The sequence below is a fragment of the Brachionichthys hirsutus genome, chromosome 20, assembly GCF_040956055.1.
Source record: "Brachionichthys hirsutus isolate HB-005 chromosome 20, CSIRO-AGI_Bhir_v1, whole genome shotgun sequence".
NCBI lineage: Eukaryota > Metazoa > Chordata > Actinopteri > Lophiiformes > Brachionichthyidae > Brachionichthys > Brachionichthys hirsutus.
In genome coordinates this window covers 8,596,022-8,612,494 of record NC_090916.1, presented here as the reverse complement: position 1 = coordinate 8,612,494, position 16,473 = coordinate 8,596,022, and the positions used below count along the sequence as shown (strand labels likewise).

The following is a 16,473-nucleotide window of genomic DNA, read 5'->3' as shown; positions in this document are numbered from 1 at the left end:
CCCGGGGGCAGCCGTAATCTCCCTGCGTCATGTGATCGGGGCAGCGATTTGGATCGGGTTCGAACATGGATCTTTAAGACGAGCGGATCTTTGAAAATGGCTTTGGTCAGAGCGGGCTGTAACGCATCAGACTCCATTTCGGGATTCAGGTGAGACGGAACCTCGAGCCAGTATCAACCGCGGGACGGGAATGGCCTCAAGCGACCTTTCCTGAAGGACAGAGCCCGTCTCAGGCGATTTAATATTCATCGCGCTGTCTCGCCGTCAAGGTCGTATCATGGCCGCCGCTGGTCCGCGGCGCTACCGTTCCTCAGTGGGGCAGGGCGCGGCTTGAGAGAGAGCGATGCAGCGTAACGGCGGCGGGGTCGGCGCCGGCGGTCAGCCGTGGGTGTTGCGGCGCGTGCGTCTCACGTGGCTCAGTTTCACGCTCTTCTTCATCCTGGTGTTCTTCCCGCTCATCGCGCACTACTACCTCACGACCATCGACGACGCCGGGGGTCCCGACAAGCGCATCTTCGGGCCTCGGCCCGGCGGCGAACTGTGCGAGACCAAGCACGTCCAGGATCTGTGCCGAATCCGCGAGTCGGTCAGCGAGGAGCTCCTGCAGCTGGAGGCCAAGAGGCAGGAGCTGAACGGGGAGATCGCCCGACTCAACCTGCGCATCGAGGCTTGCAAGCGCAGCATCGACAGCGCCAAGCACGACCTGCTCCAGCTGAAGAACGTCATCAGCCAGACGGAGCATTCTTACAAGGAGCTGATGACCCAGAACCAGCCCAAGCTGTCACTGCCAATCAGGCTGCTGCCTGACAAGGAGGACCCAGGACTGCCGCCGCCGAGGTCGGCGCGCGTGTGCCGCCGAGCCTCCTGCTTCGACTACGCGCGCTGCCCGCTTACGTCTGGGTTTCCCGTGTACGTCTACGGCGCGGCTTCGTATACGTGGTTGGACTACATCGACCCGCTGGTGAAGCAGGCTTTTGCCACGGCGGTGAAGGGCAGCGTATACGTGACGGACAATCCCAACGTTGCCTGCCTGTATCTGGTGCTGGTAGGGGAGCTTCAGGAGGAGTCCTCGTCCTCGAGGCCCTCTCCGTCGGAGCTGGAGAAACAGTTAAAAGCGCTTCCGTACTGGCGGTCCGATGGGCACAATCACGTACTGGTGCACCTCACCAGAAAGTCCATGACGCAGAACTTCCTATACAATGTGAGCACGGGGCGGGCGGCCGTCGCCCAGTCCACCTTTCTCGAACAGCAGTACCGCGAGGGCTTCGACCTGGTTGTGTCTCCTTTGGTTCACGCCCTCTCGGAACCAAACTTTCTAGAGTTGCCGCCTCAAGTTCCCGTAAAGAGGAAGTACCTCTTCACCTTCCAGGGAGAGCGGGTGGAGTCTCTGAGTACCCGCTTACAGGAAGCGCCCCGTCACTCTTTCGAGGAGGAAATGGGGGGAGACCCACCAGCCGACTACGACGATCGCATCGTCGGTACCTTAAAGGCCGTGCAAGACAGCCACTTGGATCAGGTGCTGGTCGAGTTCACCTGCAAGGACCCCAGACCGAGTTCGCCAACCGAATGGGCTCTTTGTGCCGAGAGGGAGGACAGGCTGGAGGTCCTCAAGGCTTCAACGTTTGCCCTGTTGATCGCTCCGGGGGACGAGAGGCTGGTGGCCTCGGCGGGTTGCGGCATGAGGCTCTTCGAGGCCCTTGAGGTGGGAACGATCCCGGTTGTGTTGGGGGAGCATTCTAGGCTGCCGTATCACCAGTTCATCCGATGGAACGAAGCGGCCATCATAGTTCCTAAGCCTCGCGTCACGGAGCTGCACTTCCTGTTGCGCAGCCTGCCAGACAACGACTTGCTATCCATGAGGCGACAAGGGCGTTTCCTCTGGGAGACCTACTTCTCGACCTCGGAGGCTGTTCTCGACACGCTATTGGCCAGCATCAGAACCCGCATCCAGGTGCCTGCTGCACCCATCAAAGACGAGCCCGTGCAGGAGATCCCCTACAAAGCGGGAAAGATAGCAGAAACCGACACCAACCTGGGTGACGATGGCGACCTGGATTTGGGTCCTGTTGAGACGGAGCCCCCCTACGCCTCCCCTCGTTTCCTCCGTAACTTCACGTACACTGCTGCCGACACCTACAGCACGTGGAATCGGGCCCCGGGGCCTTTCCATCTGTTTCCTCATACCCCTCTGGATCCCGTCTTGCCCTCCGAGGCCAAATTCCTCGGCTCGGGTACTGGGTTTAGGCCCATCGGCGGCGGTACGGGGGGCTCGGGGAAGGAGTTCCAGGCATCCCTGGGAGGGAATGTGCCCCGAGAACAATTTACGGTGGTGATGCTGACATACGAGAGGGAGGAGGTGCTGATGAACTCTCTGGAGAGATTGAACGGACTCCCGTACCTCAACAAAGTTGTGGTGGTGTGGAATTCGCCCAAGCCTCCATCGGATGACCTGCTGTGGCCGGACATCGGACTGCCGATTGTGGTGAGTGCGACCAAACAAGGCTCCTCTCTTTCACCTAAAGGTCCACTTTAGATGAATACGTCTTATTTACCGTTTCTTTTAAAATGGGGGGGGGATGCATTAGATGTGATGAAAAGTTTGAGAGCGTCACGTTGAGCCGTTTGGATTCGTGCCTCTTTGAAGCTCGATCGGCAGCAGCTCTTATGAATAATGAAAAGCGCGCGTGGATTCAGATTAAACCCTAAAAATAAAGTCGTCCCGTCATCACACTGTTAATTTGCGTCGAAAATGGCTCACAAATATCGGACAGGATTGTGTTTTCACTGATTGAATCATATGAAAACCTAAAAAAAACTGTGAAACCCGCGTCTGGGAATACTGTTATGTACTTTTATGTAAGCAGAACTCGTCCATCAACTTTTGGGAGCATGCTATTTTGGATCTCCTGTATTCAGCAAAAAAAAACCTCCCACAATCCTCTCTGCCTTTCCCATGCAGCACTAACCAGGCAGACATAGCGGAGCGCTTGGCTGCTAATGAGGCATATTTCCCCCCTCGGGGGGGTGGCGGTTGGACGCGTATAGCCTTAAAGTAAAAGCCATGGAGGAAGGTTTGAGTGACATCTTGCTGGATGGCCAGAATCGTCCCGCGGTCGATGCGATGCGAGTCGTTGCACGTGACGTTTCACCAGCGATGTTGTCGCTAAAGTAGAATCTTGTCTCACGTCTACAGTTCGTCCGCACGGAAAAGAACAGCCTGAACAACCGCTTCCTCCCGTGGGATGCCGTGGAAACCGAGGCCATCCTGTCGATTGACGACGACGCTCACCTTCGACACGACGAGATCATGTTCGGGTTCAGGTCAGTGAGGTTAATGGATCACGACGGGAATGTCGAGTCGCGTCTGAACGTGCCGATTCTGCTCTTAGGAGTCCCAACAAACAAAAGATTGATGGTTCTGATCGATTAAAAAGCAGCGAGAGAACTTTTTTGTTATTTAAAAAAAATGATGTCCATTTTAATAAGCAGGAGTGGAAGGAAACTTCATACGAGCCAATCGGAGACGCTTGATTCTCGTCTGTGGGAGACGCCGATGAGATGCGTTGAAAGGGAAAGCGTTGCCTCATTGATTATATAGATGACGAGCTGAAACGGGACATTGTGGCGGATGCAAAAGACGTTCGCTCCGAAACCGCGCAGACGCTCACGAAACGCCTCGAGTCCCCGCTGAATGAATCGGTGGTGGTGTTCCAGAGTGTGGCGGGAGGCCAGAGATCGCATCGTGGGGTTCCCCGGGCGGTACCACGCCTGGGACGTCAACCATCGGTCCTGGCTCTACAACTCCAACTACTCCTGCGAGCTGTCCATGGTCCTCACAGGAGCAGCGTTCTTCCACAAGGTCAGGACTCACTCGGCCGGTTGTAGCCTCTTGCGACGTACCTTTGTGCCCCCCCCCCCCACCCGTTGGTCACGTGTGCCCCTCTGTCTTCATAGTACTACACCTACCTTTACTCCTACGTGATGCCCCAGGCCATCCGGGACATGGTGGACGAGTACATAAACTGCGAGGACATCGCCATGAACTTCCTGGTGTCTCACATCACCCGCAAACCGCCCATCAAGGTCAGACCATGGACTCAACTCCCCCCCCCCCCCCCCCCAGGCGGCAGCGTATTTATATTTTTTGCCCAATTAGCTAACACGTCAGTAGCTTAGCTTTATTTATTTTTTCCCGCCTGTTTTCTCTCCTTTTCCGCGTCAGGTGACATCCCGTTGGACGTTCCGTTGTCCCGGCTGCCCTCAGGCGCTCTCGCACGACGACTCGCATTTCCACGAACGCCACATGTGCATCAACTTCTTCGTCAAGGTGTACGGCTACATGCCGCTGCTGTACACGCAGTTTCGAGTGGACTCGGTGCTGTTTAAGACTCGCCTGCCCCACGACAAGACCAAGTGCTTCAAGTTCATCTAGCGTTTAGCCGAGCGGCCCAGCAGAGAGCCGCGGGACGGAAGGATGGGAGAGGACGGCCCAGCCGGCAGTGACGGGGGGGGGGGGGAGGGGAGGACGGGAGGATTTCAGGTGAAAACACAGACGGGATTTGTTGCTTTGGGTTCTGAAGCAGCAGACATCGCTCCTCTATCACGCTCCATCATCAACCACTACCGATGCCGTGCGCACCTCATCACGGCCTCCCGAGGAAAGAGCGCACGTGTACACAGTGCACAGAGACTCTTCTGACGGCGGCGCCATCGTTCAACACGTCCCCGACAGACTTGGCGTCGGGCTGCGTTCAGTTCAGCCGCCTGATGACTGTTCATCCGCACGCGAGTGTGCTAATTGTTTGTCGTTGTTTTTATTTTACAGTTTCAAACTATACTTCTTGTACGTGTAAATGAGAGAAGCACTGATGGTCAGAAGTATTTTATTGAATAGTCTCTTTTTTATATATATATGCGTGTGTGTGTTACGACCCGGCCGAGGGGAACCGAGGCGTAGCATGAAGGAGAGTAGGCTGGTTGGTACACAAGTGATTTTATTTTACAGCGACAATATCAACAGCTGGAAAAAACAAGAACGCAAAAACACACACTCCAAAAGGGAGGTGGAAAACACAAAACGATGGGGAAGCGTGGGCGTGCAGGGCGGGCCCAGGCCAAAACAACAAACAAAAACCACTCACTCCATCAGCTTCTCTGCGCCCTGGGAGGAAACAAGAATACAAGACTTAGTCCTGACTTACGCGAACAAAAACGGGAGAAAACGGTTTAAGTGAAATGGCGGCCACACCCCTACCGCTTCCTGGTTGAAGAGGGGATGGGCAACAGAGCACTCACACCTGCTGAGAAAAGAGAGCACCTCTCCAACACAGCACAGCCCCGCCCCCCGCACGGGAACGGCGGGGGCCGTAACAATATAATAGTAATGTCCTTTTTAACTTGTAAATCTCTGAACAAAGCTCCGACACAGACTTGCTAGTCCCAGAACGAGACGGGCCCTCGAGTCGGCCCGGTCTTTGTTTCCTCGTGTTGCGTGTTTAGGATTCGCTTCAGCGGTCACCATAATGCCTGAAACCCATCGTGAAAACCAGCCGCCCTGTTAGTTTGTCCCGCCTACAGGCCGCGGGCGCCGCAGCGGCCTGTTCTTTTTATGCTGTAGGATGTTAGACGGTGTCGGTACAACCGGTCCGGGGTTGACGTAGTCGTGTTTAAATGTCATGCTGTAAACCAATCAGTGGCTTCCTCGCAGAAAATGAAATATAATGCTAGGATTACGTAAAAAACAAACTCATATTTATAGAAATAATTTTGCCTTCTGGTGGAGAGAAGGACAAGAAGGTCGAAGCGAGGGCCGGGTGATGGACTTCAAATCAAAATCAACTTTTACCTTTATTACTGTTAACGGTTACTTTTTTTAATGTCTTTTTTATTTAAATATGAATTATCGGGCTATTTTTTCCCAATGCTAGTTGTTAGCTTTGTTTAGCTTAGCTTAGCATTACTTGAGTACTGGTAACACGGGGGAAACGGCATGAAGGATCTCGATTGTCTTGTTTCTAAAAGTGTTGCCGTTTTTATGCTAAGCTAACCAGATCTTCTCGTTTATCTCTCCACCACATGGCAAAAAAAAAAAAAGAATTGTTAAATATCCTCTCATGTTCACGTCACCCACCTGTGAAGAACTTTTTTTTTTAAACCATTGTTGAATGTTTCCTTTGCCAAAAAGGTACGAGATCGGCTGCTTTAGTTTGATTTTCCGAGTACTCTTTGTGAACGAGTGCTAAAGGGGTGCAGTGTGGTCGAACCCACATCCACGCTGCGAGGTACGTCACCGGGAATCGTGTTACATAAATCCAAAGTTTGACCTCGTCTGACTCGATCCTTGTAATCCAAACATGAGGATACTTTTCATGGAACAAACACTCTTCATGCTTCCTGTATATTTATTGAATATATTATAGAAAAAGATTTGTTTTTTAAAGAAAGATAATGACATATTCAAAAAAGAAGAGACACTGTACTTTATTATTCCGTAACCCGAAACCCGATTTTTAGCCCGTCGGTCTCTTTTCGTCACCTTGCAATACAAGCTAGTGCCACTAAATGCTTGGGGGGGGGGGCAGGAGTATCTAAAGCCAAATCCCTGCCTGGTCCAGGCAGATGCTGCTGCCCCCCCCCCCTCTCTGGGATCAGTGGCCCAGCTGGTTTCCCATGCTAGGTGTAAGGGTTTGTGAAACTGTGTGCTCCTGGCTGTGATGCTGCCTGAGCCGTAACCTGCCCGGCGACGGCGGTGGACAAACAAGCCCGGATAGATGGAAATAAAAAAACATTCATCGTTGTTAATATCCTGTCTGAACTGTGGCCTCATTCTTTACGCATTCCTGCACTTTGATTATGAAGAAGCTTCGAAAATCAAACCCGAAGCGGGTTTAGCAAACATGGCTTTCCCTCGTCCTGCGGTTTGATTTCGGCGCCGTCCTCGGCAGACGCAGCCAGAGTTCGCGTCCTTTTGCGTGTTCCTCAGCGGGAAGCGCCGTGTTGCTACGTGAACGAACATGGCTGAGCTGTCAGAAGGCCAGATGGTGAACAAAGAGGCTCAATCTGTCTCTGTGGGAGTCTTCCATAAAACTGGGAATCTGAAAAAGGGGGGGGGGGGGGTCGTGCAGGTACACAAAGTGTACAAAGCTGCAGCATGTCGTAGGCTCTCTAACAGTCTTTCCGTTTGCCTTCTCCTCCATCGGCGGCTGGGTCTGATGGAGAAATGTCTGGCATGCTGGTGGAAGGGAAGCCCAGAGGAGATGGAGGAGTCTGCCCGCCACCCCACCCCCCCCTTGGACCAGAGCTCTTTGCTCTGAGATTTGGAGACGGGGAAAATGTTTGGGAGTGTCCTGTAAACGGTTACACGCAGATCTCACTGAAGGGAAAGAACCTTCAGCCTCCCACCGGATCGCTCCGTCCCACAAGAGGGACCACGGTGATCGCCCCCCCCCCCCGTTCACGCCCGTAGCACGGCGTGCACCTCGCCTATCGCCAGACTGAATGCCGCTTGGGGTCAAAGCGCCCCTCCTATGTGTCGGCGAGCGCGTGCCAGTGGCAGACCTGCTGCCCCTCCGCCTCCTTCATCTCCGTCCAGTGGGCCTGCTGCTCCTCGCCGGAGCTGGTGAGGCCCAGGGAGACCCACCCCAGCCTCTCCCGGGGCCTCATGCTGCTCCGGCGGCAGAACGCCGACAGCACCAGCGACACCTCGGACAGCTGGAAGAGCGCCACCTGGAAGACGAACGTCTCCTTGTAGCTGGGGTCGGGCCGGCCGCGGCACACCGCCGTCTTGTACCTGGACATCTCTTTCCCCTTGGAGTCCAGCATGGTCAGCTTCACGTAGGTGTCTGGGAAAAGGAGGTGGGAGGGGGTGAAAGGGCGGCATCATGTGGTGGAACGCCGGTACTGTAAATATTAAATAAATAAAACAATCTATAGAGCTGCTATAACTGTAGCTTAAAATCTAAGTCATGCAAAAGTTTGGTTTTTATTGGGAGTTGGAGTTTTTTGCCTGACATTTCTTAACTCTTTGAGTGCCGTCTCAAGACGCTTTTTTGAAACCCAAGCATTCACTGCCAATCCTCCAGAATGAAAAATGGTAGGAACGCACTTCTTCTGATGGAAGAAGAGACTTTAATCTTTCATTTGGTACATTCGACGTTTGCATAGTCAGAGTAAAGAATATTCTGTGGGGCTTGGAAAACTGGGGCTGGCACTCAATGAGTTAATCACAAATGGTCGCAATCTTTTATTTCTTTACTCTTTGTAGGCTAAGTAGGCTAAGATAAGATTAGACTTTAGCCTCATATTTACTACGTAACTCCAAACTGATCAAATATTTCCAAAACTGATATAATAATTTTAAAAAAAGGTCATCGGCAGCTGACTTACCTCTCATAATATAAAGCTGCCCCCCAACAAAGTGTTTCACACAACAGAACAAACCGTCTGGAGCGCCACAACACGCGAGGTTGGAAAGAGAAGAAGTCACAATGAACAGTTGAAAGATCGAGACGCACACCAGAACTAGGAAAAGAAATATTAAAACTTAAAAAAAAAAGATGGAGCTGTTTCAGGAAATGTTAAAATGTTACCGGAAGCGTTTGTACGTACTGACAGGCTTATCGGACGCCGGCGTTTTGAAGTGGCTTCCCTGGATGACCTCTGCGGACAGCTGTCCCGTGGCGGAGTTGTAAAGGAGGCCCACGAGGATTTCCGGCGAGGCGGCGTCTCCGACGGAGCGGTAGGACAGAGCTCCCCCGCTGCGAGACACGCTAACCAGAGAGCCGCAGCCCTGGAAGAGGAAAGCGACGAGTATTACGACAAGTTTGGGCAGAGAGGACGACGTCGGGGGGGGGAAAGCGTTCGCAACGTGTCCTCACTGCGAGCTCGGACCCGGGTTCCAGAGTGACGGGAAGAGCGATCTTGCCCTGCAGGTTGAGCTTAGTCAGGTGGAACACCTTCTCGCCCAGGACCTTCTCCTTCTTCATCCGCCTGACGCTGTAGAGGCGGAAGCGGACGGCGTAGTCGCCCAGGGCTTCCTGCTCCACCCGGGAAAACGTAAACGTCTCCGTGAAGACGGGACACGGACCCTTCTGCACGCCCGTCTTGGCCCGCTGCTTCTTGGTGGGCAGCAGGACCAAGTGGACCTGCCACGCGATGTTGCCCGTCTGCTTCAGCGCGGGGATGTCCGTGGCAGCCGTGACGGTGACCGCCAGATGCTGCCCGCTGGAGTCGTACTCGAAGGCCACGTCCAGCGTGCCGTACTGGGCCAGAGGTTCTGGCTCGTAGGCCGTGAGTCGCTGCGGACCGGGGCGGTCCTGGACGGAAGAGACGCAGAATCAGAGGAGGAGAGGATACAAATGTTAGCATTGAAGCTAACATCATTTATACAGAAAAAGAGAATTGGAAAGAAGAAAGCGTCGTTCACCTCCTTTTATCAGGACGACTGGTTTTAAGGAACAGAAAACATCCATCCAGGATTCAAACCAGCGCGGCCGCACTACCCACTGCGCCACATTTAGAATCGTCTGACCTCTGAGTGACCCTGACCTCACCTCCTGTCCCAGGACGGCGGTGCTGTCGCTGGGCACGTCCTCCTCGCAGCCCTTGTTGAGGTAACCCTCGGAGTCCCGGTCCTCGCTGGAGCAGCGCTGCGGAGACGACCCCCTCCTGATGCGGCGCTCCGGCCGGGAACAGGCGGCGACCCGCCCCGCCGGGGTCACGTCCTGGTACGGGGGAGGCTTGGTCTCATTGAGGGAGGAGTTTATCTTCCTCCTCTGGATGCTGTTGGCGTCTGTTGCGGCAGGAGATACAGAGAGGAGGGGGGGGGGGGGGTGAAATCACAACGTGAACCATTTAAAACCACAAATTCTGCTCATCTGCTGGATTTAACTTCACATTTGAATTCAAATCATCAATAACATTAAATAATAATTGATACTCCTGATCGCTTTAAGAGGTTTTGTGCTCCTAAATGATTTTTTTTGCGTGTGTCATGTGACTTTAGGAGCTTTTTCATGTGTTAAATGGCGTGATGGTAAAACAGGAGGTGCCCACCTTCGCCCCGACCAACGGAGGCCTCGCTGCTGGACCCGCCCTGCTCAGCGGACGGTTTGTGTTTGCCGCTCCAGGCGGAGGCGGCGTCCCGCTGGGCAATGACCTCGGGACCCTTCTCTTCCTCGCTGCCGGATAAAACTCCTTCTGGACAGAACACAAGAGACTGCAGCTCAAAAACCCAGCGGACGTTATCGGATGTGAGAGCGAAGACGAAGACGAAGCTGGTGCGTAGCACTCGAAAGGAGGGGGGGGTTACTTTCAAACATTTTGAGAGTATAATTAAAAGAGAAGAAGAAGAAGCCCAGATGGTGAGATAGAAGCTGCACACGATCTAACCTTGGTTTCCTTTCTGCTTCTTCTTGCTTTTCTTCCGTTTCTCCTTTGTTTTCCCCTCAATCAAAGCTTCTTCGGATTTCCCCCTCTTCTTCTTCTTCTTCTTCTTCTCTGACTTTTTCTTCTTCACCAGGGAACCTTTGGGAAGCTCAGCCTCTTCCTCGTCTTCTCCCTCTCTCTCCTGGCTGTCCTCTGCTGCGCCCTCCTCTTCTTCTCCTTCATCGTCGGGTGATCGAGGCGCTTCCTCGCGGCGCTCCTCTCCCCGTTGATCCGTGGATTGCTCTCCGCTCTCACCCTCCTCCCTCTTGTCTGCCTCCTCTTCTTGCTCTCCATCTTGGCGTTCCTCTCTGTTTATCCGTGCCTTGGCTTCTCTCTCCATCTGCTTCTCCCGCCTCTCTTTTCTCTTCTGCTCTCGCTTCTGCCGCAGCTCCTCCTCCTCTTCTTTTCTCTTTTCTTCCTCTGCTAACTCGGCTTCTGTCTTCTTCACTCGCCAGCATCCGTCCCTCCATTCCCACTCCAGCTGGCTCGGACCCTCCGCCTCCGTCGTATCGCCGGCCTGCTTGGTCTTTGAGGTGCCGCCAGGCTCCGAGTCTCTCGACCACATGCTTTTCTTCCCGGCCTTTCCCTCCTGCGTTGCGGAAGGCTGACCCCCCTCCTGGCTGCCGGTAGACTCCCCATCATCCACCTTGTTTATGATGGTGGTCACCTGCTCGGTCAGTTGGTCGCTGACGGCGTAAGTGACGTCGCTGACGGCATTGGCCAGGTCGTCCACGCGGCTGGTGACCGAGTCCAAGATGGAGGAGATGTTGACCGACGGGAGGTTGCTCTGGAAGCTCTTGAAGAAAGCCATCTTATGGCGTCCCGCTTATCGGAGCCACTGAGACAGACATGTGGCCGTTAGCCGGGTGTGGCGTGACGCACTGCAAAGAATATCAAGTCCCATAGTCAGATGTTCTATGAATTTATTTAGAAACCAGAACCAAACGCACAAAAATAATCATTCATTTCCCTGGCGGGAGCCTATCCCAGCCGTTTGCAGGCGAGAGGCGGGGCACACCCTGGACAGCCCGCCAGTTTACCGTAGGACCACTTTAGAGGGACCAATTCACCCATAAGTTTCATGTTTTTGGTGGTGGGAGGAAAAACTGAAAAAAAAAAAACCCACGCAGGAGAAGCTGCAAAACCCTCAAAGAATGGCCCAAGTTGGATTTGAACCCGCAACCTCCTTGCTGTGAGGCAACGGCGCTGGCCCACTGCGCCTCCATGCTGCCCAAAAACACGGATCACTAAGGCAATCTATCAGCGAGTGTGAGAGGAGATGAGAACACATGTCCCGCTTTCTGTTTGGACTTGATCTGGCAACACGATGTAAAAGCCAGGTGAACTGAGCCGTGATCCGATGAGGCGACCGCGTGAAGCCGCAGGCGGGCGCTCCTACCTGTCTGCGTGCTCTGACGGCCACCGAGGCGCGGCAGATCGTCACGACGCTCCGCCGACAGCTTGTTGCTGAGGTACAGAAAAAACAGAGCGATCAACGCCATGAAGGCGGCGACGGAAGACAGGACGCCCAGAAGCTCGGGAGAGACTGGAGAGAGAGAGAGAGAGAGAGAGAGAGAACCACGATTAGACCAAGCAAGAAAGAGACAAATGCTCCCGGGGCTATAAATAAACACAGATGTCTGGAGGACACACTTTTAAGGTTATAAACAACCACAAATCGTCTTAGTTTAGACTCAACGTCCTCGGTGTTGTCTCGCCAGCGGTCCATTGAAGAGGCGAACGGGCTAAAGTAATGCTTAAGTAATTTATTGTAATTTATGTAAGTTATTTATTGTCATTTCGCATCAGTGGTGTAATTTATTTTAGATTAATTGTTAGTTTGCACTGGCGGTGTAATAACATTTTATTTTTGTCTTTCTAATGTTACGTTGCATCAATTGCGTAATTTAATATTGGTTTTATTTTTATTTGTATTGTTTTTTGTGGATGATTTATGTACGAAGGACTTTCAACGGAAACAAGCCCGCAAGGGCTTTTTTGAAATGCTCCTCTTAGACAGGATGTTTGACGTTATTTGTACTGTAATACATGCTACTGTGTGACTGTACTTGTACTCTAACATTCTATCTAATAAATATATTCATCATCATCATCATCAAAGCGGCGTGCTGAATGTAGGCCATTGTGGAACTGAAGCGCTATTTTTACACGCGCCTCTCAGGGACTGTTCCTGACTGGGACACGGACTCGGTCGTTAAAAGGCATCGGAATGAGTGTCCGCTTCGAGGAGCAGGTCAGGCTTACCTTCTCAAAGTGTTCCTCTTTAAAAAGCAGCAGCAACATCATTGGTGCTTCCGCTGCTCTACAGAGCAAAAGATCAAAGGACGTGGGGGGGAAAAGCAAAGTTGTCCTTCCCCAAAGTGATCCGACGTGTAATAAATCCCCGGGTCCAGCCGTCCCCAGGACGACGGCGCGGTGACACTTACATACATGAACTGCACCGTACACGTCAGTGACGGATGAATAATTCAGAACACCTGAGGGCACCTGATCCCTCTGGAAAGCGGGGCAGCAGTGGGCCGGGCTGGTTTTCAACAGAATGCCCATCGTTCAGAGGGAAGCAGCAGAGGCGATTAATCCTCCTCTGCTTTATTCAACTCCCTTCGCTCACTTCCTCGTGCATTTCGTGCAGAATAAAGGAGACGTGTGAAGAGAGGCTGAACTCCAAACTGAGCCTCGGGAAGCAATCTGATTGTTGTTGTTCTTTTTAAAGCAAGACTAACAAATGCGTAAAACACAGGTAGGCATTCTGGCATTGTTGCTTACGCACGGCCCTCTGATAGGAAACACAACCTCTGCCGTGAATAAGTCATAAACGGCAGCCCTGCAGTGGAGAGAAACGTGATACACGGCGTGCATAATTCAGGCGGGAGCTTCTGAAGTCTGTAGAAAGACACCAAACTTCAAAGGATAATGGCGGCTCCTTGCTCAGGCTAAATATGTTCATGTGCCTTCATGAACAAACATGCAGGTCGCAATGCGGCCTTACCTCGTCTGGCGCAGATGAGCTCATCAACGCCACAGTTCCTCCCCCCTCCTGGAAGATGAAAGGTTCGGATTCAGATACTGAAGCAACACGTGTTCAGGCCTCAGGTTAACAAGGTTATATATTATATTATATACAAGGTTATAAAGGACATATAAAGGATGACTAGCTGGAAACATGTGAGAAACTCTGTTACAGGGTCTGGATAAGGCCTTCATTGAATTCAAATGTATCTTTTTTCTCTTTATATGTTGTTTTTATATGGAGTACATGTTTTCTTAGTTTAAAACACTTTGGGCTGCATTTCTGACTGGCAGTGTGAGTTTATGACGTTATTGTTATTATTATTTATTATTATTATTATTATTATTATTATTATTATTATTATTATTATTATTATTATTGTTATTATTATTATTATTGTTATTATTATTATTATTATTATTATTATTATTATTATTATTATTACCTCCGTTGCCCACGATGAGGCACTGTTGATGCATCTCAGGTGTCAACAAACACCGCAGCACGCCCGGCTTGCACGTGACACCGGGAACTAACGGGACGGTAAGGCGCGTGCTCGCTGCCGCTCGGTTGACGTGCTCGCCTCACATTTTAGAAAACCTTGGAAGAGACGCCGCCGACGTCATTTTGGCATTTTATTCTGGCATCTAGTGCGCGCGCATCTACAAAACAAATACCGGCGTGGCCCGAGCGGAGTGATATCACGCGGTACTTTGATCTATTCGCCGAGTGGTCGCTGAGAAAAATCAAGATAGCGGACGCGTTCCATCCCCACGCACACGGTCACCGCATCACTACGGCTCACGCAGGGCGCGTGCGCGTGCGCGCATCCCGTGATGAGGGGACCACAACATTCCTGCGGTGCGCGCAGCTCCAGAGCACTGCGGTAGTGCGGAGCTCACCCGCAAGATGAAAGAAAAATAAAATAAATCCGATAACGGAGTGAACAAAAATAAAAAGTGATTTATTCACGGCGTTCTGAGCCGCTCAAAGTTTCTCACGAGTCCCACTTGAGACTGAGGACTTACCGTCTATCGCCATGATGCTCCGTCACGGACGCTACCAACTATCACGGGTGGGGGGGCGGGAGGGGGGGGGGGGGGGGTCATTCATGTATCCGTGGACGATGTGTGCGCGTGAGAGAGATTCTTGAAGCATTTTTATGGTTGTAGTTTATGTGTTTTAAGAAGAATTTAATCAACTTATAAAGAAACAGATGTTTATTCAATCAATAATAAGAGTTATAATAGATAGGAGGTACGTACAAAGGACAGATGCGTCAGAATATGACATATCTTCATTTCCTTCCATGTAAAGATGTATAATATATATATATATAAGCAGTAATACACGACGTGTACCAGACATCTGAGATACATAAAATGGAAATACTCAAATGAAACGCAAGTACTTCAAAATGTACAGTACTTTGTTTCAAGACGGTGTGACAAACAGAAATGATCTTCCCTAAACTATTGCTCGTCATGCAGAATCATATTCTCCAGAGATTCCCAGACAAGTTCCGACAGGCCAGGAGATGCAGTTTGCACCAACATATTATTCACGCTCACGCTCATGACGTCACAGATCTGCACTGTCGTATACTCCGGTTGTGTCACCTGAAAAAAATATTAATCCATACAATTTTCATTTAAGAAAATATTCTTGTTTCTCCGAATTAAAAATAATAATGATAAAAAATATTTAAGAAAACAGAAAAAAAACCATTCAATGTTTTATTTTTTTCTGAATCGCTGACGTCATTCTCCCAGCAGAGGCGCGTCTTTTTTTTGTCTATGTTTTTTTTTTACAGTGCTGTTTACATCCGCTCCCAGCGTGCCTCGATACCCAAACGTGCTTACGTCACGTGGACACACCCACCCAGTTTGTGTTCCGTGACGTTCAGCCGCCTCACCTAAACCTCTTCAGACGCACAAAACTCCATAGAAAATGAGCGAAATCAAGCAAAGCGACTCGGCTACGTCAGAAGAAAGCGACGAGAAGGACTGGAACGCGGCGAAAGCCTTTTTTGAAAACCTCAAAACGAACAAACCGAGACCGGTAAGTGTTTCTCCATCGCGTTTAGCCTCTCCCGGGCTAGCTTAACGTTGGACCCGGTTTAATAAACCGGGCGTTTCTCCGCCATTTCTTTTTCTCCATCCTCTCCCGCAGCCCAAATCTCAGTACGCCGTCACCGTGGCCGTTTCCTCGCGCACCCTCTTCAACATGGTGGCGGAGAGGAAGATCTACGAGGAAGAGGGGCTGGAGAAGTACGTCGCCCACCAGGTGGCGCACGAGAGCGAGCCGCTGACGCCGGGGCCGGCTTTCCCGTTCATCCAGGTAGGCAGCGGGAAGGAACCGGTGGAACCGAATCCACCAGCTCACCCGGTCCTTCTGTGGCAACGGACGACGCGATCCTCGGTTTCGTTGCGCCACCTACACACACACACACACACACACACATGCACCTACACGCACACACACACACACACACACGCGCACACACACGCGCCACACACACACACACACACACACACAGAGACACACCCCGAAGGGCCAGTTAAAGCAGGTATGCAGCTTAAGGCGCCCTCACACACACACACACACACACACACTCTGCTAGAGTCCTGGTGTGTGTTTATCTATCTATCTATATCTAGGCCTGTCTATACCTATCTCTCTTTATGGATCTATAACGCCCAACTTTTATACAGTATAAGATCGTTCTCTAATTGTGTATCAAAGCTCTGCTCGCTTTATCCCTCCTGGAATGCTGTAATACGAGCTCTCTCTCTCTCTCTCTCTCTCTCTCTGCGTGACTGAACTGAAACGTTGTGGCATTTGTGTGGTAACCGCTGTTTTAAACGCTCTGACTCAACATCCCGTCTCCTGTTGCCAAGGCGATGATGAACGTGAACTCCCGTCTGAGGGCGCTCTACCCCGACAGCGAGGAGCTGTTTGACATCGTCCTGATGACGAACAACCACGCCCAGGTCGGCGTGAGGCTCATAAACAGC

At 51.6% G+C, this 16,473-nt stretch overlaps 3 protein-coding genes across 3 annotated transcripts in view; 2 read left to right on the top strand and 1 right to left on the bottom strand.

The window, feature by feature from the left end:
- The first annotated feature begins 343 nt into the window (after positions 1-343).
- extl3 (exostosin-like glycosyltransferase 3) lies at positions 344-4,515 on the top strand. The gene is made up of 5 exons (XM_068753955.1): positions 344-2,482; positions 3,194-3,321; positions 3,715-3,859; positions 3,955-4,083; positions 4,223-4,515. The coding sequence occupies exons 1-5, from the start codon at positions 344-346 to the stop codon at positions 4,430-4,432; spliced, it is 2,751 nt and encodes a 916-aa protein (XP_068610056.1). The 3' UTR covers positions 4,433-4,515.
- A 3,009-nt stretch (positions 4,516-7,524) lies between these two features.
- Positions 7,525-11,236, bottom strand: LOC137909401 (synaptotagmin-14-like). The gene is made up of 7 exons (XM_068753853.1): positions 10,390-11,236; positions 10,054-10,197; positions 9,552-9,790; positions 8,877-9,314; positions 8,608-8,788; positions 8,386-8,442; positions 7,525-7,841 (listed from the first exon to the last, which is right to left on the bottom strand). Exons 1-7 carry the CDS (start codon positions 11,234-11,236, stop codon positions 7,525-7,527), a joined length of 2,223 nt encoding a protein of 740 aa, XP_068609954.1.
- A 4,170-nt stretch (positions 11,237-15,406) lies between these two features.
- The window catches only part of LOC137909643 (cytosolic 5'-nucleotidase 1A-like), a 4,980-nt gene continuing 3,913 nt past the window's right edge, over positions 15,407-16,473 (top strand). Inside the window, exons 1-3 of the mRNA XM_068754105.1 lie at positions 15,407-15,517; positions 15,629-15,796; positions 16,357-16,471. Coding sequence (XP_068610206.1) covers positions 15,407-15,517; positions 15,629-15,796; positions 16,357-16,471 — 394 coding nt within the window. The remainder of the gene's footprint in view (positions 15,518-15,628; positions 15,797-16,356; positions 16,472-16,473) is intronic.

What these genes read in the sequence shown, in the direction of transcription:
- extl3 (XM_068753955.1), top strand. Translation starts at nt 344, where the DNA reads ATGCAGCGTAACGGCGGCGGGGTCGGCGCCGGCGGTCAGCCGTGGGTG. An exon ending in GAGATCATGTTCGGGTTCAG is followed by an intron (nt 3,322 to 3,714) that starts GTCAGTGAGGTT and finishes GTGGTGTTCCAG; the next exon opens with AGTGTGGCGGGAGGCCAGAG. An exon ending in CCCGCAAACCGCCCATCAAG is followed by an intron (nt 4,084 to 4,222) that starts GTCAGACCATGG and finishes TTTCCGCGTCAG; the next exon opens with GTGACATCCCGTTGGACGTT.
- LOC137909401 (XM_068753853.1), bottom strand. Translation starts at nt 11,236, where the DNA reads ATGGCTTTCTTCAAGAGCTTCCAGAGCAACCTCCCGTCGGTCAACATC. An exon ending in CTCCGTTGGTCGGGGCGAAG is followed by an intron (nt 9,791 to 10,053) that starts GTGGGCACCTCC and finishes CTGCCGCAACAG; the next exon opens with ACGCCAACAGCATCCAGAGG. An exon ending in CCGCCGTCCTGGGACAGGAG is followed by an intron (nt 9,315 to 9,551) that starts GTGAGGTCAGGG and finishes TCTTCCGTCCAG; the next exon opens with GACCGCCCCGGTCCGCAGCG.